Raw genomic sequence first — 24260 nt, 5'->3', positions numbered from 1 at the left:
TGACAACTTGTCTCGACTAGTTCACTTTCTTGCATCTACGGCGTTCTTTTACTTTGTGAGGGATTCTGCGCGAACGATGTCAGTGGCATCTTGCTCTGAAGAGAGCCCCTGGTGGTTGGGCCGATTTCTTTTGTCGAGTGGTCAAACAAACTGTATGTTCTTGGCAACATCTTCTCAGCTTCATCATGTCATATAAAACATCTAGCCAAAAACAAACACTATTCACTCCGCAATCAATGCCTTCGCTTCTGCCGTGACGTGTACATTGTTTCTATACTTGGATACATTGGAGTTAGACACATACAACTTGATCGCTTAGGTGAAGTCACTGCAACACTAGGTCTTAACGCATGTCGATACTGGTCTGATTTTGTCATCAGCATTGAAAGTTACTGATCACAGGCTCTCGAGCCACTTCATCGTAGGGAACCTATTTGATTTCCTCTTGTAATACACGTGTACCGCATGTACGGAGCTCCGATACAGCACTCCCTGTGTCTTACTTTCCAAGAGCCGGATACTCCTTCTCCGTGAAGAAAGAAGTGGGGACACATCCACGTGCTTTGCCACGCACTTCCAAGGTTTGTTCTCCGCTTAACTAAGACTGCGGCATCGGTGGGAAGGAGCAGCCGAAGCTTTTGTCACGATCTGAGGCAGTTACACTGGATCATGCCCGCACATTGCATTTTGAGCAACCGCAATCCGATACTGGAGTCGATCTTGTGCACGAGCGTATAACAGTATGAGTTTCGTGCTCATTCAGTGATACAGGCTTGTCTGATTGGATCTTGTATCCACCTGGTTCACGGGCTTCTTCTTCCGTTCACAGAACTGGACAGTAGAAGCCTAATGTTGTCTTGGCTGCCCTTTTTTTTTTTGCTCGTGTCTACATACTTGCTACGTTCACGGGTTCGATTCATGCCCGGATTTTGTTCGTTGCTTTTAGCATCGTTTTCCCGAGAGGAAGGAAGAGGGGAAGTGGCAGTGGTGACTCGTGATAGGGAAAGAGCCTTGGGACGCGTGGCGTGCTTACATCGAACGCGCACGCATCATGGGGTACGTTGCAGACGACAGCAGAATGGTACGTTAAGTTCTCGGATTTTTGGTTATCTTGTCTTACATTGTCAGCGAACCGCACTGAGGTTATGCGGCTGCGAGATTTAGGTTTCAGAGTCTCGTGGTGCAGTAATCGCAGGACTCGGCGACTGAACGCGACACTTCAAATGCGACATACTTCTGTAGTCATCCCATGTGAAGATCTGTGCCACCACATTGGAAGGATGTGTTACAAGGGTAAAGATGGTGATCTGGCGAAAAATTACCTCGGGAGGAGTAGAACCACGCTTTGTTTCGTCTTAAATAGTAAGAGTAGGGTTCCTCCATCGCTGTTCATTACCCAAAATACGTTGCGTGTCACCTACTGCTCGTGGCCTCACGCATGCTCACGCAGTGTTTGATAGCACCATTGACTGATCATGTCGTGATGACTCCGTTCCGAACCTGCATGGTCGGCAGTTGAAGCCCAACGTGTGGTTGACTTCTGCCAAACTTTGCACTAAACTTTCTCTCCTTCAGGCAGAAGTGCGAGTGAGTCCCTCTACGTGTTCACCGTGATGAAGGTCTATCCCAGTACCAGGTCGAACACATGAATATGCCCCTTTAAGTAACCAGGCCCATCCTCGTCGATGTCTGGGTGTCACCTGTCACTACCTCAAAAAGCCTTCGTACTCTTATTGTGATTTAATCAATCTCGTAGAGTTCGTACTGTGCGACAACTGGTGGCACGGCATCCGGCAACCTGTGGCACGATCCGCGATATGAAACAGCCTGACAGCCGTGTGCTACCACGTCAAAGTATGACGAGGATGCGCTGGTGTGGAGATGAGTTAATCAGCAGGCTGGGCCCCATCGTGGCCTTCTCGGCTTCAGCCGCATAGCGTGCATTGAGCTGTTCGCCCTGACGATCAAAAGAACGATATGTGGTGGTGTGGTGATGTTTCGAATGGCACGGTGCTGATCGTGGCCCTGTCAAGATAGGTGGCGTTGCTGGCGCGTCCTCAAATGGATTGGTAGGCGCAGTCGAGTCATGGGTCCGCTTCAACTTGCTCACCACCATCCCACGAAGTGTTCAGGCACGAGATGACGAGAAATTTGACAGAAGTATGTCGTGATGAAGTCGAAATGTTGGGCTTTGAGGTATCGCAGAATATGTTGTGCGCAAGACGCAGCTGCCCAGCGATTCCTGTTTCAGAAGTGTTACAGACGCGAGGAGAGAAGTAGACATCTCAACCGCTTGCCGTGATGCGTTCCGTAGACATTCCATTACCATCATGAGTTGTATGCGGATTCTGATCTTGTCGTTCGCGACATGCGCATTTGGGTTGTACGCCTATGCGTCACCGCAATGCCCAAACGCGCCGCATCAATTCGCGGTCCAAGCTCAACTGCCACTCCAATTACCACATTGTCCATTCACCACCGGCAATTCAGAACCATTGCCGAAAGAGACGCCCCTTCAGCACTTACCGTGGTCGCACGATCCAGCCTGTGCTCAAGGGAAGCAGAAGAAATATTGCACCTACACGACTTCCGAAACAAGAGGCGGACATGCTTTGAGCATTATCGCAAGACCTGTAGCTGCAAATGCGATATCTGCGGCCTTCCTAGCTCTGAACGGGGAACACCAGGGCTTGGATGATGGTCTCGAAGTTCGGGCCTTCCCGGGCAAGGGCAAAGGCCTAATCACCACAAAGGCTTTGGAGAAAGGAGAAACGATATTACTCGATACTGCGCGTATCATCGCGAGCTCGCATTTTCCTACGCAAGTTACGCGTGCGCAAGGCCAAACACTCTTTAGTGCCGCACTTGATCGATTACCTCAGGCAGATCGGAACTCGGTGCTCGCATTGGATCAGAGTCTGGGTGGCAGCAAAGTTGAAGACATCATGAAGACGAATGCTTTCGCATGCCAGCTCGCTGATGGCGAAGTAGACGACGCCTACATGTGTCTCTTCCCTTCCGTTGCCCGGATTAATCACGCGTGCCAGCCCAATGCGCACGCGCGCTTTGTTCCGAAGACACTATCAATGGAGATCAAAGCTCAACGGGACATCGCCGCTGGGGAAGAAATCGGTATCTCGTATGGCAAAATCGACTTGAAGCACGCAGACAGACAAGCACTCTATCAGGAAGGCTGGAACTTCAAGTGCACTTGCTCTCTTTGCACTGCTTCGCAATACGATGTAGCTGGTAGTGACCAGCGCCGTGCGAGGTTCGCCCAACTCCGGAAGATGCTGGAGAACTTGACGGCGGAGACCTACGATGCCCAACAAATTGTTGCTTGGGAGAAAGAAGTGATGGAGATTAGTCAACGAGAGGGTTTGGATACTCTGCTCGCCCAGGACTATGAGAGACTGGCGTACGTGTACGCAGGTCACGGAATGATGGGAGATGCCAGACGTTGGGCAAAGATGGCGAAAGAAAGTTTATTGGAATGGGTGGTGGTTGATGGAGGTCCGCGCAATCAGATAAGGAGGATAGAGGACTTGCTCAAAGAGCTGGATGGCTAAGTCAGGGTTGTCATTTCGCGGTCTGATAGCTGGGGCTGCTGGCTTGGGCTACGAAGATGCCTGAAGACGGACCGGAAAGACTGTAAAGTTCATGGGAAATGTACCATTGCTTAGAGACTCCGCGAGTGTTCGCTGGCAGCCTTCCGGTGTCCGCGCGCGACAGCCGTGCTAGTAAGCCTGCGGTGGCTGAACGTCTACAGGGCTGAATGAAGCGTCTTGCGATCGTGACATGGACCGTGATAGAGGACGTGATCGGGTCGGTCCATCGTCGTCCATAGATCTTCATTGCAGCCTCCGAATACTCCGAACACCCCACATTGCATCCCCGATCCGTCGACCGTGCTTGAATAGACGTTGTTGCTAATGTCACCCTGCCCGATCCAACCTCAAAAGGGTCCGGAAGGCTGGTCGCAAGATGACGTGAGCGCCAGATTGGGCAGTAGGCAAGTACACTGGGCGGTGGAATTTTGAGAGATGAGGCACCTAAAGACTGTGTGTTTTAATTTACAGCCGTGGTTCGTCATCACGCGGAGGCCCTGCCGGCGCCGCCAACAGGTAAAAACTCTGGATGGTGCCGCAGGCCAGGGTGCCCAGATCTGCACGCACCGGGTACAGGCGAGCTCGAGATCGTGGGCGATCCTCCAACAGTCAAAACAGGCAACGGTCGAAGAGGTCATTGCGCTGAGTAATCTCCATCGAAAAGGACCTTGGAATGATGGAGATAGACGCCACCGACGCGATGGGTAGTCTCTGGGTCGGCGGAACTGATAGCATATGACCTATTGACCGACCGAGTGAACGATTGATGCTTGCTACCACATCCCCGCGATTGACAGCTCGGGGCGCTCGCGGCGCCGTTGTCAACGGTGATATGTCGCAGCGATGGCAAAGAGAGTTCGATGGTGGAAATGCAGGTACGTGCCGAAAAGGGGTCTGTGGTGCTGAACTAAGCGGCACTTGGCCTATCAGATGCTAGCAGTGGCCTACTCCGCCTCGCATCTCAAACCTTCCACCACACCTGGCGCATCATCGCCTCGACTCTTCATTTGCTACGAGCCTCCCGTCCTCTTTCACTACCTACCTCATGCGGCTAAACGCGAGCAAAAGCATTACTGAACGACCCGTTGTCAAGTGACAAAGCAAATGCGAGGCGCGCATCAGCAAGCGCCATCTTCGCGTACGTGGGTCTGAAAGAGCGCATCCCTTGAAGCAAGTGAAGGAGGAAGCGCCGTCGGGCCTTGACGAAATAGACTTTGTCGTCTTTGTACCACTGCTTCCAACGTCGAGGCTGTTACACTTGCCTCGAACTGCTTGTTAGCTGCGTCACCCATGCCTCCGTATACGGGTCCATGGGTCTTTCGAAGACCAGGTTTGATTGTCCAGTTTCAGATGTCGGCGGGGTCTACCCTGTAACCAGCGGCTTTGCCAGCTGAAGAAGGTTGTACAGGGCTTCGCCGCATAACATTGCGAATGTAGGGCTAGAGACTAAATATGGACCTGCATGTCCTGTCGACAGCAGATGGGATACATTAATGCTCTAAAACATCCTTAGGTTCTCCACACATCCAGTTCGCTCATCACATATCTTCAGTTCATCGCGGTCACTTGCTTTTGCAACCAGTCACTCCTTTACTTGTTTTATACTGTCTTTTGTCTAATATGGTGTCGAGTCGGTCCCTCCTTACGGTCTTCGCGACCTTGGTCGCAGTTGCTACGAGTCAGCAATGTTATGCCGTTGACGGTACAGCACTCGACAAAACATACACGCCATGCAACCCTAGCGCCAATCACAGCGGATGCTGCGCGTCCACCGACATCTGCATGAGTAATGGGTTGTGTATGGGAACAACAAACGAGTCGATCGGTATGATCTTCTCTCGAGGCTGTACAGACAAGGAAGGAAAAGATGCAGTATGCCAACAAGACTTGTGCCCTGGTGGTAAGTTCCCAAACATTTGACTCATCTCATGTTCCTCAACTAATTCACTTCAGTTTCCAACGACTTCCTTGGTCTCAAGCCAGTAAAAGCATGGCAACTACAAACATGCGACTCCGGAACATACTGCTGCCGCGGCGCCGACGACACGAAGAGCTGCTGCAACAACGAAAATGCACCCCAAATCACAACTACCTTCAGCGCGACCCTCCAACTCCAAACTCCGAGCGCGACCAATGATCCTACAGCGGCCGCCGCAACCACTGCCCCACGTCCTAAGACCTGCTCAAAAGAAAAGAAGGAAACGGCAATAGTCGGCGGTGTCCTCACGGCTGTCTTCACCATGATCATCGCAGGCCTGGCTTCCACTATATTCTGGATGTACAAGAGGGAGAAGAGACAGCGCAAGCTGAAGGAGCACTACGAGGAGCAATTCTCCCAAACCAACGCGTACCGCAAGGCACTGGCGTCGAGCGCCGGATCCTGCAGAGGCAGTGTCATGATGGAGGACTTGAAGCCCAAGTCCAGCCACGGTCCCGCATGAGGAGTCACACACACACTCAAACTCAGAAAAAAAAGTCTTTCGTATCGTCTTTCCACTTTAGCGTCGGTGTTTTTGCGGGTACAGGCAGGCACGGTGATGGGACAGGGTAATGTTGAGCTCACGCCTGGTACCGATCCTTGGGTTTTAGCCCAATTTCCTTTGTTCATTTCGGCAGTTGCGAATACCCTTCAGGACTCTGTTTCCTTTGTCTCGGCTTAGATATTCGGTTATGTAGCGATGACGGTTGGGAAGGGAACAACACTTAGATGGTTGATGTGGAACACATTCTGAGATGTAATAGATATAATGCACGTGCATTTTCATCCTATAATATTGCGACAAACATGTCTATCATCGCTCAACTTCACCCAACTTCCCCATGAGCAGTGCCTCGACCTTCTCTCCCTTCTTCAAGCTGCCTTCGCCTTGTGGCATACAAAGTAGCGCGTTGGCACCCCTGAAGCTGCCGATGCGGCTACTCCTCTGCCCACCTGTTGAGCTGGCGTAAAGCAACCCATCTTCTTTCGTCACGACGAGCGCACGGTGATACTCTGGACGACCCTGGTCCATCCTCACATCCTCATCCAGTATAACCCTGATTCTTGGTAGCCCGAGTGGCTTAATTCCAGCTTGCTGGTGCAATGCAGGCAGAACGAAGAGATGGAAACACACCACGGCTGAAGCTGGATTGCCAGGAAGCGAGAAAATCGACTTGGTGACAGGGTTTCCCTCATTGTCCTTGACGGGCACAGTGGCGAACGTGGTGGGTTTACCTGGCTTCATGTTGACACGGCCGAAGTGGATCGTGCCGCCGAGAGAGCGCTCGATGGTTGGTTTGAGTAAGTCGAGCTCGCCCATCGAGACGCCACCAGAGGTGATGATAACGTCGCACTTGCGCATCGCGTCTCGGAGACTCTGCTCAAGGGTACCAGGTCTGGATCTGGTCAGCGACATATGAATCGAAGATTCTTTTCTATCTTCACTCACTTATCTGAGACGATACCCAGATCGATGACTTCGAACCTATGGCTTCGTGCGGCAGTGATGAGAGTGGGTCGGTTGGTATCGCGCACTTCTCCGAGTCGCAGCGGGCCCTCTCTGTTGTGTGGGATGATTTCGTCTCCTGTGCTCAGGACTCCCACGACAGGCTTCTTGTAGATAGACACCTCTGTCGTGCCCACAGACGCAAGAAGACCAAACTCGCCACCCACGACTGTGACACCTTCGCCTTTCTTCAGGATGATCTCGCCCTCTTTGACATCGCTGCCAACCTCTCGTACGTTTTCGTTCGGCTTGATCTCATCCGTCAGTATCTCGATCTCTTTCTCTTCTTTGCCATCATCGGTCAAGCTCTTCAATACTGTATCCTCAACCATGACCACAGCGTCAGCACCGGGTGGAAGCGGGGCGCCAGTCGTAATCCTGGCAATCTCCCCTTCTTTCAACTCCTTGACCTCGCCAGGCTGTGCATGAGATATGATTGAAACAGGGTAAGTTCCTTTTTCGAACTTGCCAGTCGCTGGAATCTTGACCGCATATCCATCGACGATGCTGGCTCTGAAGGCCGGAACAGACTCAGTGGCTTTCACATCCTCGGCAAGGACTGAGCCACTAAGTCTCATGTCTACTGGCACTTTCTGTACTGTAGCAGCTGGGGTTTGCTCCGAGATTAGCTTGAGCGCGTCTTCAACAGCCAACATAGGGTAGGGCGATGATCGATATCTGCGAGTTGGTCCCGCGGAAGGATCATTAGACTGGGGACGCTCTTCTGGATTCGTGTGAGCTTTGGGTCCTACGTGGCCGCCGTGACCATGTGAATGTCCATGATGGTGATGGTGGTGATGCCCACTTCCAGCTCCTGTCATTGTAAGTTGCAGTGTTTCTGGGGTGAATGACACATCACGTACCTGCAGTAGCGCCACCCGAAGAAACACCCGCATCTTTTTCGAGCTTCTCTACACCACCGACGTGCAGCGGTCGCGACTCTGCACCGGCGGCTTGGATGCACGCATGTGGTAGTAACTTTAGAACTGCCTCGAGGTTCTCTTTGGCGCCTTTCGGTGATCCAGGCAGAGTCAATATCAAAGTCTTTTTTCTGACTCCAGCAACAGGTCTCGCCATGAGTGCAACTGATCAAACGTTAGCCTGGACGATCAGTTTGGTGTTCGAAGACTTACATGGCGTGACGGCGTAGGAAGTTGTGAGCATGCCATGTCTGGTTGTGTGTGAGCCTTCGCATACGGTATCGAGAGAAACCACCTACATAAGACCAGGAGCATGTCTATCAATCAGCGGCGTAACTGCCTTGTTTCTATTAGCTGCGTGTCTTAGGCCTTTTCGAGGATAAGAGCGCGCACCTCCGGAGTGACATCCTTAGTTGCGAAACCAGTACCTCCGCTTGTAACGATCAGATTGATTGGCTCCGGGCCGTCAGTCCAACTTTTGATAGTCTTCTGGATGACGAGAGCGTTGTCGGGTACTATCTCGGTTTCGCTAACGTCCCATTGGTCCATTCCGAGATCTCCGAAGACCTTCTTGAGGACTGGTATGCATTTATCGGTTGACGAGTCTTCGGAAGCAGTCTCAGACACTACCAAGATCGCTGCCTTTAACTTTGAACCTGTGGTGGCCATGTTTAATGTTGTCGATGTTGAGTCGAAGCGGAGTAGAGCGGACATCCCACCCTGTGGACATCGTGCACGGGCCATTGCTTACACGCTGAGTCGATCAGATTCACCAATTCAGTCAAGAGAATTATCCAAGAACATTGGAAACAGTAATTGATAAATGGTATTTAACGCCGATGCTCGCTCATATTACATGCATTATACAAGCGCCCTTCCTATGTACATTGTACAACCTCTGCAAATGACCTTCAGTAACCTCTTCACCAGCTCCACAAGCTGGCACTCGAAAACACTCCTCCTTGGCGTCCTTCTAGGCGGGATCGAGGTTCGATATAGTTCATATAATTGTGCCCTGAGGCGATATAGCGAGAACATTGCGCTCACTGGAAGTCCTTGGCGTTGCTCTGCATGAGCAGTCCAATGATGAGACCGAACAATCCGAGAATGGCAGCGAAAATCTCGATGGTAAGGATCTTGACGAACCTGTATCAAAGTTAGCATCGAAACAGAGACCCGGAAAAGACAGCTACTTGCATTGCAGGGTCCGCAGCATCGGCCAGGGCCGCGCTACTTCCGTTGATGCCCACGCATACACCGCAGATCAGGTTGCACATGCCCACGGTTATTCCAGCCCAGAACAGCGCGTATCCGGTGAAGTAGTTGGATCCAGAGTACAACAGCTCAGGGTCCGAGAGCTGGTTCATCTTGGAGGAGAAGATGATGGCCATGATGACACCGTAAATAGCGACGACTTCGCAGAAGATGATGGAGATCAAGTTCTTAGTTCGTATCCGTGGCGCCTTGACACCACCACCGACGATGGACACACCGGTTGTCCAGATGCCCCTTTGCGATTGTCAGATGCGATGCGTGTATGTTCCCGACGGCTAGACGTACCATGCCGAGCCTACGACAGAGAGACCAATGCATAGCGCAATGCCGACACTAGCAAATGTGTATGGCGATATGCTTTCGAGGAAAGCTCCGACCTGGAATGTAATCAGTCATGTCCGTATCGGGTTGGTAGGAACGCGTGCGTACGTTGAAAGCTTCGCCTTCGTTGTTGAAGAGCATATCTGGAGGTCGTTAGCTATCGCCTACGCCCCTGCGCGCGGTACATACACAGGCCCACCACACCGAGGGCGGCGGTCGCACCGCCCGTTCCATAAGTAAGAGACATGTTGGGTTTGTTGGTCGTAGAGGCGGAGATGGATGGTGAAAGAGGCGGCTGGAGCTTCGTCGTGATGGACTCGCCGCGAAGCTGGCGATGATGCAGGCGGAACAAGCCGCGTCGCGCTAGCATCGAACAGCTTAGTAACCACCACCTCGGCGCGCCGCTCCCATCACTCTTCCCGCTCAGGCGTCACCGAGACCAAACCACCAGCTCGTCGCAACTATCAGCACCATGGCCACCGACAACACCAAGTACTACGAGCTCTACCGCCGAAGCAGGTACTACATGCCACTCTGGGAGAGCGTAGCAAGGAGCGCTGGCTAACAGAGGACAGCCTGGGCGGCTCTCTCACCGACACCCTGGACAACCTCATCACCGAGCGCCGGATAGAACCCCAGCTCGCCATGAAGATCCTTCTCAACTTTGACAAGGCCGTCGCCGATGTGCTCTCGGAGAAGGTCAAGTCGCGCTTGACATTCAAGGTCAGTTGCGCACGGGCGACCAGCGAGAAGCATCGTGTGCTGACTTGAAACTCCGTAGGGACATCTCGATACCTACCGCTTCTGCGACGACGTATGGACCTTCATTATCAAGGACATCAACTTCAAGCTGGACAACACCCATCAAGTCCATGCCGACCGCGTCAAGATCGTTTCCTGTAACGCGAAGCGTCCTGGTGAGGCTTAGGCGGCTCAAGGAGCGGCAGGTGCCCTGCAACACGGCAGGAAGGAGACAATCGCGTTCAAACAAATGCGATTGCGCAAGATGCGATCTACCGGCTAGAGCAGCTGTCTCACTACAGACCTGTGGCATCATATGCTTTCGGCGTTACGGCTAAAACGGCCTTGGAAGGCTTTCACGATACCTCTGGCATGAATAGGAGTTTGGGACTGAATGCGTGATTCGCGTTGATTTAACGCTGATAAATTGGAACAATTATGATATTCTGCATATATGGGCTATCGCACCCTTTGCTACACACAGGTGATGACTTCAGGTGGGAGTGCAATTATAGTGAACTCTTCTTGACTGGCAGCCGATGGAAGAGCTGGGCAGTAGACTATGACTCCCAGTGGCATGCGCACTACAGAGCACCTGCCTCATATATTGCGTCAAGATGCGACCTGCATGTACTACTACCCCATATTGACTAAGCGCGGAAGTGCACCCGGTCGTACCTTGCAGATCATCAACTTGCATCCGTGAACATCGACCTCATTCCCCGCAGCACCCCAGTACGGCCGCGATCATGTCTCTCCCTCAAACCAAGTCAGCGTGGCTGATGCTTGCCATCTCTAGTGGCGCATGTGCAGCTTTCAATGGCGTCTTCGCAAAGCTGTAAGCAAACGTCGAGTCGCCCTAGCCCACGATGCGTACTGACAATGATGTAGCACAACCACCGAGCTCACTGCCTCCTGGTCGAGCTCCATAGCCCTGGCACTCGGGCTGAGTGCGTCAAACAAGATTGTTGAATATGCGATACGAGGGGTGCGTCCTCCCAACCTGTCATGCCTTCTATTACCCGCACACAACTAACGCAACGCGCAGCTCTTCTTCGGTATGAACCTCGTCTTCAACGCGATCATGTGGGGGCTCTTCACGCGTGCCCTTACCCTTGCCTCCTCGACCGTACGCGTCAGCATCATAAACACGTCTGCGAATTTCATCGTCACCGCCGTCCTTAGCTTTATCATCTTCAGCGAGAACCTACCGGGGTTATGGTGGCTTGGGGCAGCCATGCTGGTAGCTGGCAGCGTGATCATCGGCATGAGAGAGGAGACTGAGAAGAAGAGTGTGGTAGCTACCACGGGAGAGGCCCCACTTCTCGACCGCGATGGTGACGCGAACACGGAGGGCTTTAGGGACGACGAAGACCAAGGCGATGACACAGTCGAACTCAACAGCGTGAAGAACACAGCAGGGGACAGCAGTGACGAAGACGGTGTATTGAAATAGACAGGACACCAATCCATTGCTGCGACTGTACAATCTGGGTCCCTCCTACTGGGTGACGACAACCAATACCGCGGTACCGCGCATGAGCTCCTCCACCTCACTTTTTCGTCACCGACACATTGCTAAAATCCCTCAACAGGCCGCCCAGCAAGGGTGCGATTAGCTTGCTAACAGGGTCCAGTGCTTTCACGAACAAACGCAGCACAATCTTGGTCCATCGCCGCTTGAGCCGGCACAGTACATTACCTCGCGCCGGCAGGCACACCTTTTCACTTTTCACTTCCCACCTGCAGTGCGCAATCGGTGGGTTAAGGAGTATTTCACTTTCTGGTTCGCTTGCTGCCCACTCTCTCTATATAAATTCCGGCGCACCCTTTCCCCCTCGACTTAACACTCCCCAAGCAGCCCCAACTCCACAGTCTTTTTACACCGACCTTTCTCCCTAAAATGTCGGACAGCCCAGTTCCCGCCCTTCTGAGGCCTACGGCCGCTGAATTTGTTCCCGGTCAGCTTGCGCATCCCAGCCCTGCGTCGAGCGAGCGCGTCTCTTCCCCTGCGACGCCGCCTCAGCAAGGCTTCAACGCTCATCCCCAGTATCAGCTCCCGCAACATCCACAGGGACTGCCATACTGTAGCCCTGGTTTCTACGGGTATCAGCCATACCCCCTATACGATGGCTACACCCACTACTACAACCAGGTCCACAACCCCTTCGACTTCCACGCCACTCCACCCATGAACTACGTGCAGCCCCAAGGCCCTATGTGGAACCACGAACAGTTCTCCTCCATCGAGTACACCGCAGGCACGCCCGAGCCGTTCACAAACCAGCACCGCGAGGTCAACGGCGTACGGGCCGGCACGATGCCCTACCAGAACAACCACCAGGGCCGCTATCAGAATGGAAACGGTGTGGACCCCAACACCGGGCTCAGGAGGAGGCCTAGGAAGAATAACCGTAGGAAGTATAACCACCGGGCGCGGGGACAGAACCAGAACCAGGATCACGACCAAGACCAAGACCACGACGACGACGACGACCAAGGTCACGAGCAACAGCAGAAGCCTGGCGGCGAGGCCAGTGGAACCTATCGACGAAACCCGCCTCGTGAACAAGACTGAAGAGTCCTGAGATTCCTACAGCGACTACAAATTCAAAGACACGATTGTGTCGACTATACGGGTGACAGGCGTTCGGGCGTTCAAAACTGGCGATGCATGTAATGTTGTGTACGATGAGAATGTACGTTTATTCAAAAAGCGAGGGAGTTCAGGCGCGGTAATGGGATTGGAGCATGTACAGCGGCTCAACACGGAGTTTGTCATGGCGACACGATATCGAAGGCGTTCTGGACTTGGTACTTTCATTCCTTTCTAATACTTGTCCTGATAAGAAAAAGAGGTGGAGCGACGAGGTGGTTAGTTTTCTTTCCCATGACATTGAAGCGAATGTAGTTTTTTTTGCCTTTCTTGCATTTATGCGATGAGTACTTTCAACTCATGTTACTAGCTTAGCTATGTACATCCCCCTGTATTAATGTAACCTCTTCAGTCCCTCAATCAATCCCTTGACTTCCTCGAGCTCCACACCCAATCCCTCAACGGCCTTCCTTTGTACTTCCTCGCTTACATCCAAAAAGCGCTCCACCAATTCTCCGTCGACAAAACGCATGGGTTCCTCTTCTTCTCTAACGGTGTTCTTGAACGCGCGGAACTTGGCAAAGTCCATATCTCCCGGTGCGGCGACGAGAGCGCCGAGATTGGATTGGAGCGTCATGAGGAGGTTTTGGTAGTCGGGTGAGATGAGACCGAAGAGGTAGATTGAGCCTTCGACCTGCATGGGAATTAGTATTCGTGTGTGATAAACGTGATGGAGTAGACTTACAGTGCCGACGAACGCTTTGGGAATGACGGCAGCGTCCGAGGTTGTCATGACATCAACTCGACGTATTCTGTTCACCATTTCTCCGAGTAGCATCTCAGAGCTAACGTTTAACCGCCTCTTGTCGTCATCTGTGACACCGTTCGGATCGCGGTACAGGACCATCAGGTTTCCTTCCGCGTCGCTTTCGAGGTAAGTGTTCGTGTCTACCTCGGCCACAGCTGTAGCCCAAGTAGTCTGGTAGTGCCGCGCAACCTCCACAAGTTTGTCGGGTAGACCCGCCTCACCCTTTGTGTATTCGACGACGGCGAGCGACTTCATCAGATCAGCGATGGCGATCATGGTACCATTGACTGTAACATCGATTGGTGCAGTTGAGCATCTGAATGAAGCTAGCTTGACAAGGTCAGGCGAGCTCTGCGTTTTGAATTCGACATCGTATACTACGATAGTCTTGATGAGCGCGGCGACGATCTTGCCTTCGCAAATGGCTAGACACCTGCAACCGCCCTTTACAGCGATTTCGGTGACGAGCTTGAGCACGCGCTCAGGCGTTACCTCTAGAATGATTATGCGGCCGCGTTCTGCAGTCGCGTTCTGATCGTCTAGGTATGCAGTGCCGATGACGAAGCGCTCTGCAACCCCGCCTGAGCCGTCTGGGAGTTCGCAGCGCATGACGCATTCGATCAGTTCTTCTTCATTGAGCGCATAAGTGTCGAGCTCTTTGAACTGGATCTCGTCCACGAGCTTGAAATGACTCAGCATAATCTCTTCGCCATGTTTGAGTATCCTCTTGATAGTGCCAAGACCGAAAGCTTTCAGACTAGGTGAGTATGCTATCCGTCGTACGGTCTCATCGACCTTTAGCGTCTGTACATGCGTTGTCCGTTCGGTGTCTACTAGAGCGATGCGGAGGTCTTCTGATGTTGCGATGGCTACAGATCCGGGGTATGCTTCTGAGTCGAAAGGGCAGACTGTCGTCGCTTTCTCTGCTGTAACAGCGGAGTATACAAGACGGCCTTCTGACGAGTAAATCAAGGAAGGGTGTTCGCATGTTGCAAAGACGTTGAATAGGCCGTTACCGCGAGGCAGGGCACGGAAACTAGCTTCGCGCGTGCCTAGAACGATGCTCTTCCTTCCGGACAACTCATGTGTTGAGGGATCAAAGGCGTATGTGACGACATTACCATCTGCTAATGCGGCAAAGAGGGATGGCGGTTGTTCCAGGAATATTTGAGTCAGTAGTAATGAGCGGGGAACCGAGTCTTCGGAGATCTGAACTGTCTTGACCGCTTCCAGGGTATCGAGAGAGCATATGGCGAGTTGGGAGTTGCTCCAAAAGCCGATGAAGCATACCGAGCTTGAGACTGACGGAAGAGCAATGCAGGCGACTTGGCTTTCGGAACCGAATTTCTTCTCTTTGACAACCTGCAAACCGTCTGCCATACTCAGAGAAACGATTGTGACGCCTCCCAGGGACACAAGAACATGACTGTCGTTGATTGAAGCCGCGGTAATAGCCTGACCACCCATTGGCATCCATTCTGACGTTATCATACCGCCGTCCAGGTCGCAGATGCGGGCTCTTCCGTTGGTGACCTGGATCACACGGCCTTGTGAGATGTTCGCAGCGGCTAGTGTCGTTTCATCCAAAGCGAGCGAGGCAAACTCGTCTACCTCTTCTACCTCGCCTTGCGGGTCGAACCGGAAAATGCGCGACTCGTTGACGAAGCTGACTAGTAAGGTGTCTTCATACTGGGCAGATGCGGTGGATTTGAGACTGAATAGATCGGAGATCTGTTCCATCTCGCCTAGCACACCAAGATCCTCCAGTCCGACTCCGCTTCTAGCGCTACGAAGACTACCATCTTGATAGGCGCCACTACCGGTTACTATGCGCGCCTGGCCAGAAGAGTATTCATTGCTTTGCCCTTCACCAGATCTGTTGCCCATATCCATGATGGTGAAGTCGAGGATAGGCGCAATGTTGGAGAATGTCTGGACAACTTCCATTGACTTCTCTGCGATCTTGATGACTTGCGAATCGCCCTGATGCGATCCCACAAAGACGTAACCAGCATCGAGATATACCAGCGTAGATGCGCGAGATGTCTCGCCGATTACATCGAGTTTCCATGATTGGACCTTGCCTTGGCTGCTCAAGACCAACATGAACATGTATAGGCGACCATAGTCATCGGCGAGCACGAATCGCTGTGCGTCGATGCGTTCCCAAGCCACAAAGATGGTCGCCTCGTCCAGTGGCTCGGTTTGGATCTCCCCGCTTTCGTCGTCGTAGTATCCGATAGATGTTTCGCCGATGACTATCAAGCCGTGGGATGGCTCCTCGACGGGTATCAGGTGGCTCGAGCCAAGCTCCAGTTCGGTCTTGCAGGTCTCACCTTCTTGTAGGTCCACCTCTTCGCCGGCGTAGGTCAATTCCCGTAGTTTCAGCTTGACTTGAGAGTGCGTGTCTTCGTATAGTAGAGCCATCTTGGGCTTGTCGTCGAACGACCGTGGGCGCAAGAAGGCAGACGAGCGGACGAACATCTCGGGGAGTCTGACTGGTTGAGGGTCTCCCAGGTGGGCGATATCAGCCTCTTGCTTCCTCTTCTTTCCCCTTTGGACTAGCGGTATGACGGTGACAATGCCCTCATAGACCTCGACAGTCATGAATCGCCCCGTTGGATCAATGTGACATCTCTCGCCCGTTTGCGACTCTCTTGCAGCATTGTCGGCCACGCTCGCGAATGATTTCTCCGTCTGTAATTGCTTCTTTTCGGGATTCCATGACAGGGTGAAGTACATGTAACGATCGGTTCCGACGAAGAGGTGGTCGGTCGGCGATAGGGCTGGGCGGAGCTTCTGCAGCATGGTGACCTTGCCATAGATGGCTTTGGAGTGTTGGAGGGCCAATCCATCGGAAGTCTGCGCGTAGAACTCGAGTCTGTTGGATTTGCTGTCTTCGTATTAGCATTGGATAGATAGTGATGCATGCACCCGTGGAGTGCTTACGCGACTACGAGGCAATCCTCCTCTGAGGCGAGGAAGTTGAGCTTGAGCGCATGCCGGACGCTGCTTGGCCGGTGGATAGGTGCAATGTAAGCCATGGCGATATCTACGAGAGCTTGTGGATAGCTCAAAGTACAGAACAGAACTATCGTGGTTGCCGGGCTGGGGATATCGGATGCATTCCGTCATTGAGCTGCACGGGCCGCGGCTCCACGCGACTTCGCGTTGCGGGGCGGCCGTGACTTTTGGAACTTTTGGCACTTTTGGAACTTTGGGTGACCGCGACTCTTTTTGCTTGCAGCCCCGACGCGCCCACTTAAAATGGCCTGTACGTCCAGCCCTCGCTCTCCACAACACCAAACCAGACCCCGCTAACACAATGGACAACTCAGCGGCCATGGATATCGAAGACGAGGACCCCGTTGTGGCCGAGTACGACGTCTACATCACCCCCGAGATGGCCGAGCAGCAGCTGTACGTGCTGCAGTACCTGAACCGCCCGCCCGACCAGCCCTTCACCAAGGCCACCGAGAGCCAGCCCTCGCAGCTGCGCCTCAAGAAAGAGTCGGGCTTCATTGAGGTCGACGTGCCCGTCAACATCCACCGCAACTACAACCGCGTCGCCGGTGTACGCTGGGGCGAGGCCATGCGCAAGACCAAGGGCTTCGGTCAGAAGGCCTTCGGTATTGCGTCCGGCTTTGAGCGCACTATGCCGCGCAGCACCAACCGCCCTGGCGCCGCCGGTGAGGGAGGAGCACCCGCAGCGCCCATTGCGACCGAGGACGACGACAACTTTGAGGAGTACGTCACCCACTTCGAGGACGCCAACGAGAAGGGCCACGTCCTCAACACGCAGACGTTCGGTGGCCAGATCATGCCCGACGACGGCAAGGGCACCAGCTACATGCTCGGCACCTTCCGCGACAGTAAGTAGCGCGCGACCACAACCCTCGCTTCAAGACTGACTCGGCGCAGACGAACTCCACCTCACACGCTGCAACGGTCTTGTCCAGCTCCGCACACAGTTCCACCAGATCGACGCCTCCGCCCAGCTAGAAGCTGTCCAGCGCCGCCGCGAGAAGGAGTCACAGGAAGGCGCCAAGGTCGCTGAGCCAAAGGCCTTCCTTGCCCAAGTCAAGAAGACGGGTGGTGACACTGCCGCAGAGCTAACCCAGGCCTTCATGAAGTCGACCAACCAAGAGCAGTGGCTGAGGCTCGACTACTACGACGAGAATGTACGTTCTTCCATCGTGCGCTCCATCTCGCTGGTGACAAGCTAACCATGCTGTAGGACGACCGAGCTTTCGAAGCGTACAGTGACCGGCTCTTCCTCGCAGACGTTGAATCCGCGCCCAAACTCCAGTCCAAGATCGACAACAACGAGTTCCTCGACGCCGTCGGCACAGGCGGCAAGCCCAGCAAGAAGAGGCCTAGGCGCGACGCCGAAGACCTCATCGAGATATCCGACGACTCCGACGACCAGGCTGATGAGCCATCAGTGAGTTGAGCAAGTGGATTTCGCGCGTATAACACTGGCTGTTGCGCGAAAGAGCTTCTCGCACCACCATTATTATCCGACTTGGCCATTGAACATCTATCTTCCCATTTACCTACTAGATACCCCCAAAATATTACTGAGCTGTTACTACACAATGATGCTGCAGGCCTGCGAATATCGACATGTTTCTCGTCTCCTCACGAGGCTAGAACTATTTAGTGACACAATGCTAATTTTCTCTCTCTTAGTTTGATGTAGACTTGGGCTACCAGCCGATGGGACCGGGGAATTATCGCGGCAGACGCAGAGGTGTAAAACGCCTGCGTGGTCCCGGTGCGGTCGATTGGTACTATGCCGGATACCTACGATACGGCCGTGACCTTCGATTCGAGGCTAGATTTGGAAGTAGCTATCCGCTATCTTGTGGATATGGGCCAGGAAACTGATGAGTGGATGACCGACATATCGAGAATAAAGACGCGATGCGGGAAGGGAAGGTAGCAGTCTCGATACCATGTGGTAAGCCTGGGAGCCATGTCGTTGTTGGTCTCTGACCAGATATCCGTGAAGGGTGACAGGTCTCTATGAGGTTGATACGTACCACAGTCGGTTCATGATATAATGGATCGCGCTGAATCCTCGGTCCAGTACTTTACTCGAGTTCAAAACATGTGAATGATCAATACGACATCGCAGGTTGTGTGACCATGGTACACACTGGCTTGGGCCGAATTTCTCTTCCACAGGCCTATGCTCTGCTTTCCACAGCTTCTACCACTACGTCAGAGTCTGAGGATTGCGATCTCTCTCATTTGATGAGGATCACCTTTGCGTATGTGGTGGTTATGTATTTCGGGAGTCATGAGTGGCTCGTCTCGCCCTGTGTCATCGCAGTACCATGGATGCCACTACGCCCAGCACCCTATATGGAGAATGCCAAATAACAGCGTCTCACAGAGTATATATTCACAGAAAGCCTAGGCAGCTACATCGCCTTTGAGCTCTTGTAATCCCACAGTTAAATATTAACGTCGACTCCAGCGCGGCTGTTGGACTTGTTCTTCGTACGAGGCAAAAGCAGTTTACGGCATACACAGGCCGCGACCATCTCCCAAGAACTAGATCAACTCATCGACTACTTCCCACCATGTCCCAACGCAGGCGCTATACATCTCGTACCGATGAAGAAATTCGCAGAGAGATGGACCCCGGACACGTTCCATATCGCATGGGCTGGCCGACACTTGCACCTCTGCCGATGGACACCGACACAGATGCGAGATGGATGATACCAGGCTCATATCAGATACTGCACGGTGTGCAAGATATTCTCATAGCACATGGCTTGCTCCGTGGGACTACCGCGTTCTACTTTGCGTTTCGAATTCCTCGGGATGCTACTGAGGAGAACGAGAACATAAAGCATTTGACGCTCTTGTTACGGGTCGACATGTTAAAGCACGCTCATCATGATATCGAAGATGCGATTATAAGGATTAGAGCCAGTTTCCGCGATGATTCCTGGACTGAGGATGTCCAAATTGAGTGCATGGACTATCGAGCAAGGCACCCCTCCGGCATGATGTCTTTCCCCATCCGCCATGATGAGCACAACATACGCAAGCAATGGGAAGCCATTTCTTCAAATGTCATGTCTTTGCTGAGCAAGCATGAATGGCTTTCAGTGGAGATTCTGCATCGAGGATTGATCGACGATCGCAAGGAGTGTCCACCAACAATTGTCATCACCACACCGACTGCGCGCGATCCAAAATGGTTTAATATCGTGGTACCTTCGATGATGGCTGAGATTGCCAAGAGAGCTCCAAGTTTTGGCATCGAAATATTGTGTGGGATGACGATGCTGGGGGCGAAGAGGCGAAATAGCTTGACCGACAGCGTCAACGGCTCATCCTACGCCAAAATAGCCGATATGGGATCCTCTCTTGGAATTTCCAATGATGAGAAAGGTTGCAGTACCTTGGGTGGATCTGTGACCCTGTCCGGCGGCATTCGATGCGGAATAACGAGCTGGCACGGCGTCCGCGATGCACGACTTGACAGCATCATCTCCAACACAGCCAACAAGGCTCTGGGTGTCGATAATAAGACTCTAGCCAACGTACCTCAACCCATGGTATCGCCAGCGACGCTCGACCATCACGGCTACCTCGAATTGCTGCAAAAACAGATCACACTTTACCGTACTTACGCTGCTGATGGAGATGTGGAATGCAAGATGTTGCACAAAGAGAAGAATGAAGAGTACAAGAAATGCGAAAGCTTCGACCGGCGTATTGGCTACGTCTACGCAGGCTCAGGCCGTCGAACTATCGAGGCCAACAAGTACGCATCAGATCCGGACACCGGCCGATCTAACGACAAGAAGGGGGCGTTGCAGCCTACACTCGTCTTTCCACTCGACTGGGCGTTGGTCCGTATAGACGATACAACAAAACGTGACGTTAGAAACAGTTTGCCTGATGTTTACTCTACCAAAACGAAACTTGTCCCAAAGCAGCAGTGCAGGCAATGGTCAACCTTCAATGTGAACAAAGAAGAAGTCCATGTTGCCAAATACGGGCGCACGAGTAGCTGGACGGCCGGCACCATCAACTCTTGCATGATCATCATCAACCCCGATGCCGATGAGGAGATCTCGGGTGCCTATGGCATGAATGCGAAGAACGTGGGAGCGTGTTTTGGCGTGGTTAGTAGTGACGAGAGGAAGGACTTCTGCGAGTTTGGTGACAACGGCAGTATAGTATTGCACGAAGGACCAGGCTCGCAGCTTGGACTACTCTTTGGAGTGACTAGTACTGGACAAGGAATGTTTCTTCCTATGGACGTCGTCTTTGAGGATATTAAGAGGGTTACTGGTAAAGACGTTATCAAACCGTCTTATGTTGGTAAGCTGACATTCATTCCCCACGAAGCAAGATTGAGCTAATGAGATATAGCACCACAGTTCGTGGGACTTACACCGTACGAGCTGATAAAAGCGAGTGAATAAGACAGCGGAGATATCAATGGTGAACGATTTGTTCATGCAACGAGAAGTCAGAGAAAGGATGTATTAGATATGGGAGCTTTGTCGTCAATGGTCTCTTGTCGGATTCTCGTAGAGGGAGAATGGTTTTACCAAAGTCGGTAAATAGCATGTCCCAGTTGAGGTTGTCGTGAACCTCACTAGGGCTCTCTGGGATTATTATAGACATGCAATATGTTATATTGTTCGCAATCGTTACTCTAGTTTCCTATTGCATCTATTCAATTGCATCTATTAAATTGCATCATGTGTAGACTGCAGCTGGTTAGGGGTCGGGCTCGGGCCGTCTAATATCTGACCGCTGTACGTGTCATGTGAACATTCTTATCAAAAGTAAGAATGCGGTGTGCGATGCACTTACAGTCATTCGCACTGATGATAGCATTCTGAACCACAAAGCCTTGGGACCGGGCAGTAACGTGTTCATGCAATGCAGTGGACTTGAACCAGTACTAACTATTATCATCTTCTGATCGACCTGAACAAGGAAATATTCGTGAAACGTACAATATGGTAGGAGATCGCAACGTATTAGTTAACATCAGAAATGGAAGGATCATCAAACCCCCCGAGCTCACGAGATGCGGATGCGGCTTCCGCGCTCACACCAAACGGGTACCATTGGTCGACACGCGGGCTCATGGCCCGCCTCGAGATCAGCCCCCGCGTTTGGCGCTACCTCTTCCTCTAATTCCAGTGGCAACCCTCAGCACTACTTTGTCGTTTCACACCTAAAGCTTCACCGTAATTCCATGTTTGCCGGCCTTGTGTCGTGCTAGGTTCTTTTTCTGTGCCACACTCTCTTTACAGCCTTCCACGTCGCAGAAGTATCGTATGCGTTGATGCTTCGTTTGTTTGTGTTCTCGTAAATTCTTGCGGTGAGGATAAGACGTTGGACAGATATTACAAGAATGTACTTTATGTTGGCGTTTTGTGTTGTTTTTGAGCTGGATGGGTGTCGTGAAGGTTTCTGAGCATGGTGGCTCTTTGCACAAGAAACGTGGCGGGATGGGGATGATGCCTTCCATAGACTGAGTGTCTGCGATCACCCCCGTGGCTCCAAGCCCAGTGTTTTGTGGAACTGCAGAAGAGCCAAGAAATGAATTCGAGTATAAATCTGGACCCGTTCATGTTCGATGCTGGTTGATAAAATCCAAAATCTGGGTCCGGGGTACGAATGGCTGACGAGTTACAGGAGGGCCCTTCGAGATACGGTCCAGAACTGTATGGACGGTGTGTGCGGCGGTGCCGAGCAAGACTCCCTCGTCTGTACGGTCCAGGTAATGGACAAGGGGGAGTCTTTATACAATGAAAGATGGGGTCTGATTCAACAATTGGGGGCGAGGTTTCGTCTGTATTGAGTGTTGGTATTGAGTCTCTTTCGGGTTGGGGAGGTTGGTGATAGTCATTTGGCGTAGGAATAGACGGACTTGGTGAAGTGGCATCCGAGTTTCGTGTTGAAGGTATTGAACCACTGCTTAGCAAGAAGTCGAGACTTTGTAGACCTGTGTTACTCAGCTCTAGATTCCTTTTGGAAAACCAGATTTCCGGCATCGAGCCGGGTAGATCGAGCTGGAATTCGAGAGCGTTGTCGTCTGCATTGCACCTAATGAAGAGGAATGTTCCACGGGGCGATGCCTCAATCTTATCGAATAGGGGGCGTTTTCCTTTCTCGCTGACCGACAAGTCACGCTTGGGAGTGTACGCGAAAGGAATCGTAGTGAATCCGCCATGAACTTGAAAAACCGTCGTCATCTTATCGAGGTACGTGTGTACGCGTTACAGTGGCAACTGTAACTTGCTTCGAAGTATGACCCTCCTAGTGGGGAATTGAATGTGTAATTTCGCTTTGTTGATGCTGTTGTGAACGTCCTAGGCTGAGTGGTTGGAGTATCGTACATGTTGGGTATGTTGGCATGTGGCCAATTTAAATATCTGGCCACGAGAACCGACACTGCCCCTTTGCAGGTGCGCGCATATTGGCAGGGCCTTCTGTACAACAGACAAGCAATGCGTCAGGAAGCCCTGAGACTGTTAGCCAATTGAAAGAATTGAGACCCTTCGTGTCAACCAATCGCTTATTGAGACCCTGTTGTGGTGCGCCTTGCGGGGGACACGTTATCGAACCTATAGCAGCTATCCCGGGCTATGTAAGTTTCAATACTTCGCCATATGCATGACCGGTAAGCCACGAGGGGCGCTATAATACCAAACATGCCAAAGCGCACGAGGGTCTCATTGATGACCTAGGTGTCGCTGCATAATCTTGCAAGCGACATGAGGTTAGTCGGCTACTGCGCAGGCACACAAGGCCACAAAAACGAGGCGTTCGGTCCATCGCGAACTCCACAGTCCCTCAACACTGGGCGTTGGTTCAGGAACCGAAAGAACCTTATCAGACTACACTTATGCAGTGGGTGCGCCAGAACTCAGCCGCAATACACCGTCCGTGGTCCGCCAAGCCCGGTGATCATGCTTTCCATCCCCGCCTAAACTTAGTCCAATCAGTGTTGCTGTACTTGAGGTGAGACCCTCACTCACTCTCTGCGGAACCTCTGAGACCCTCCTTGCCTTACCATATTCTCTGTATAGCATGATTCCAGCTCTAAAGAAGGTGGTGAGACCCTCAGTGCAATCCAAATACCATGACCATCAGGCGTACTAAGATGTCGCGTCGGGTTATCTATCTCAGCTTGACTTGGTGAGAGAGTGCGCTACAAAACACTGCCACATCTCATATCGGTCGAGTTGCAGACCGTTTGCTGCTGAAGCGTAGTCCTTGAGACCCTTCTGCATATTCCACATGCGATAAGACCCCCCAGCTCTGCCGTTGCGGTAGAGATAGCAGTTCTCATAAGCTGAGCAGCGATCATATAAGTCTGCAAGAGACATACAGAGGCTTTGGACACCCATTCACGAGTTTTCAGTACTTCAGAATGACTTCCGAGCACCCGAATACTACTTCATCTGTGAAGCCTTCTCGGGCGCCTGCTTTCGTAGCTGGACATGACGC

The 24260-nt window shown here is 52.3% G+C and overlaps 10 protein-coding genes across 10 annotated transcripts; 7 read left to right on the top strand and 3 right to left on the bottom strand.

Annotated features, from left to right (window-relative positions):
* Nucleotides 1-2330: 2330 nt before the first annotated feature.
* Nucleotides 2331-3569, top strand: J4E92_001114 (uncharacterized protein; the record flags this gene model as incomplete). Its single annotated transcript, XM_051492528.1, has 2 exons — nucleotides 2331-2337; nucleotides 2545-3569. The coding sequence occupies 2 exons, from the start codon at nucleotides 2331-2333 to the stop codon at nucleotides 3567-3569; spliced, it is 1032 nt and encodes a 343-aa protein (XP_051358040.1).
* A 1821-nt stretch (nucleotides 3570-5390) lies between these two features.
* On the top strand, nucleotides 5391-6049 carry J4E92_001113 (uncharacterized protein; the record flags this gene model as incomplete). Its single annotated transcript, XM_051492527.1, has 2 exons — nucleotides 5391-5508; nucleotides 5562-6049. The coding sequence occupies 2 exons, from the start codon at nucleotides 5391-5393 to the stop codon at nucleotides 6047-6049; spliced, it is 606 nt and encodes a 201-aa protein (XP_051358039.1).
* A 351-nt stretch (nucleotides 6050-6400) lies between these two features.
* J4E92_001112 (uncharacterized protein) lies at nucleotides 6401-8682 on the bottom strand (the record flags this gene model as incomplete). The annotated part of the gene is made up of 6 exons (XM_051492526.1): nucleotides 6401-6983; nucleotides 7037-7817; nucleotides 7957-8178; nucleotides 8227-8264; nucleotides 8313-8353; nucleotides 8407-8682. The coding sequence occupies 6 exons, from the start codon at nucleotides 8680-8682 to the stop codon at nucleotides 6401-6403; spliced, it is 1941 nt and encodes a 646-aa protein (XP_051358038.1).
* Nucleotides 8683-9056: 374 nt separating this feature from the next.
* On the bottom strand, nucleotides 9057-9856 carry VMA16 (H(+)-transporting V0 sector ATPase subunit c''; the record flags this gene model as incomplete). The annotated part of the gene is made up of 5 exons (XM_051492525.1): nucleotides 9057-9159; nucleotides 9211-9522; nucleotides 9574-9665; nucleotides 9718-9752; nucleotides 9799-9856. The coding sequence occupies 5 exons, from the start codon at nucleotides 9854-9856 to the stop codon at nucleotides 9057-9059; spliced, it is 600 nt and encodes a 199-aa protein (XP_051358037.1).
* A 225-nt stretch (nucleotides 9857-10081) lies between these two features.
* Nucleotides 10082-10537, top strand: TOA2 (Transcription initiation factor IIA small chain (TFIIA 13.5 kDa subunit); the record flags this gene model as incomplete). The annotated part of the gene is made up of 3 exons (XM_051492524.1): nucleotides 10082-10128; nucleotides 10185-10332; nucleotides 10391-10537. 3 exons carry the CDS (start codon nucleotides 10082-10084, stop codon nucleotides 10535-10537), a joined length of 342 nt encoding a protein of 113 aa, XP_051358036.1.
* A 562-nt stretch (nucleotides 10538-11099) lies between these two features.
* J4E92_001109 (uncharacterized protein) lies at nucleotides 11100-11806 on the top strand (the record flags this gene model as incomplete). The annotated part of the gene is made up of 3 exons (XM_051492523.1): nucleotides 11100-11188; nucleotides 11242-11338; nucleotides 11399-11806. The coding sequence occupies 3 exons, from the start codon at nucleotides 11100-11102 to the stop codon at nucleotides 11804-11806; spliced, it is 594 nt and encodes a 197-aa protein (XP_051358035.1).
* Nucleotides 11807-12253: 447 nt separating this feature from the next.
* On the top strand, nucleotides 12254-12928 carry J4E92_001108 (uncharacterized protein; the record flags this gene model as incomplete). Its single annotated transcript, XM_051492522.1, has 1 exon — nucleotides 12254-12928. The coding sequence occupies one exon, from the start codon at nucleotides 12254-12256 to the stop codon at nucleotides 12926-12928; it is 675 nt and encodes a 224-aa protein (XP_051358034.1).
* A 412-nt stretch (nucleotides 12929-13340) lies between these two features.
* J4E92_001107 (uncharacterized protein) lies at nucleotides 13341-16798 on the bottom strand (the record flags this gene model as incomplete). The annotated part of the gene is made up of 3 exons (XM_051492521.1): nucleotides 13341-13640; nucleotides 13692-16647; nucleotides 16704-16798. The coding sequence occupies 3 exons, from the start codon at nucleotides 16796-16798 to the stop codon at nucleotides 13341-13343; spliced, it is 3351 nt and encodes a 1116-aa protein (XP_051358033.1).
* Nucleotides 16799-17079: 281 nt separating this feature from the next.
* Nucleotides 17080-18207, top strand: J4E92_001106 (uncharacterized protein; the record flags this gene model as incomplete). The annotated part of the gene is made up of 3 exons (XM_051492520.1): nucleotides 17080-17626; nucleotides 17676-17935; nucleotides 17992-18207. The coding sequence occupies 3 exons, from the start codon at nucleotides 17080-17082 to the stop codon at nucleotides 18205-18207; spliced, it is 1023 nt and encodes a 340-aa protein (XP_051358032.1).
* Nucleotides 18208-19345: 1138 nt separating this feature from the next.
* On the top strand, nucleotides 19346-21148 carry J4E92_001105 (uncharacterized protein; the record flags this gene model as incomplete). Its single annotated transcript, XM_051492519.1, has 1 exon — nucleotides 19346-21148. The coding sequence occupies one exon, from the start codon at nucleotides 19346-19348 to the stop codon at nucleotides 21146-21148; it is 1803 nt and encodes a 600-aa protein (XP_051358031.1).
* Nucleotides 21149-24260: the final 3112 nt, after the last annotated feature.

Source organism: Alternaria infectoria, assembly GCF_024043175.1.
Source record: "Alternaria infectoria strain BMP 0036 chromosome Unknown scaffold_1, whole genome shotgun sequence".
Lineage (NCBI taxonomy): Eukaryota > Fungi > Ascomycota > Dothideomycetes > Pleosporales > Pleosporaceae > Alternaria > Alternaria infectoria.
This window is presented reverse-complemented; position numbering and strand designations above follow the sequence as displayed.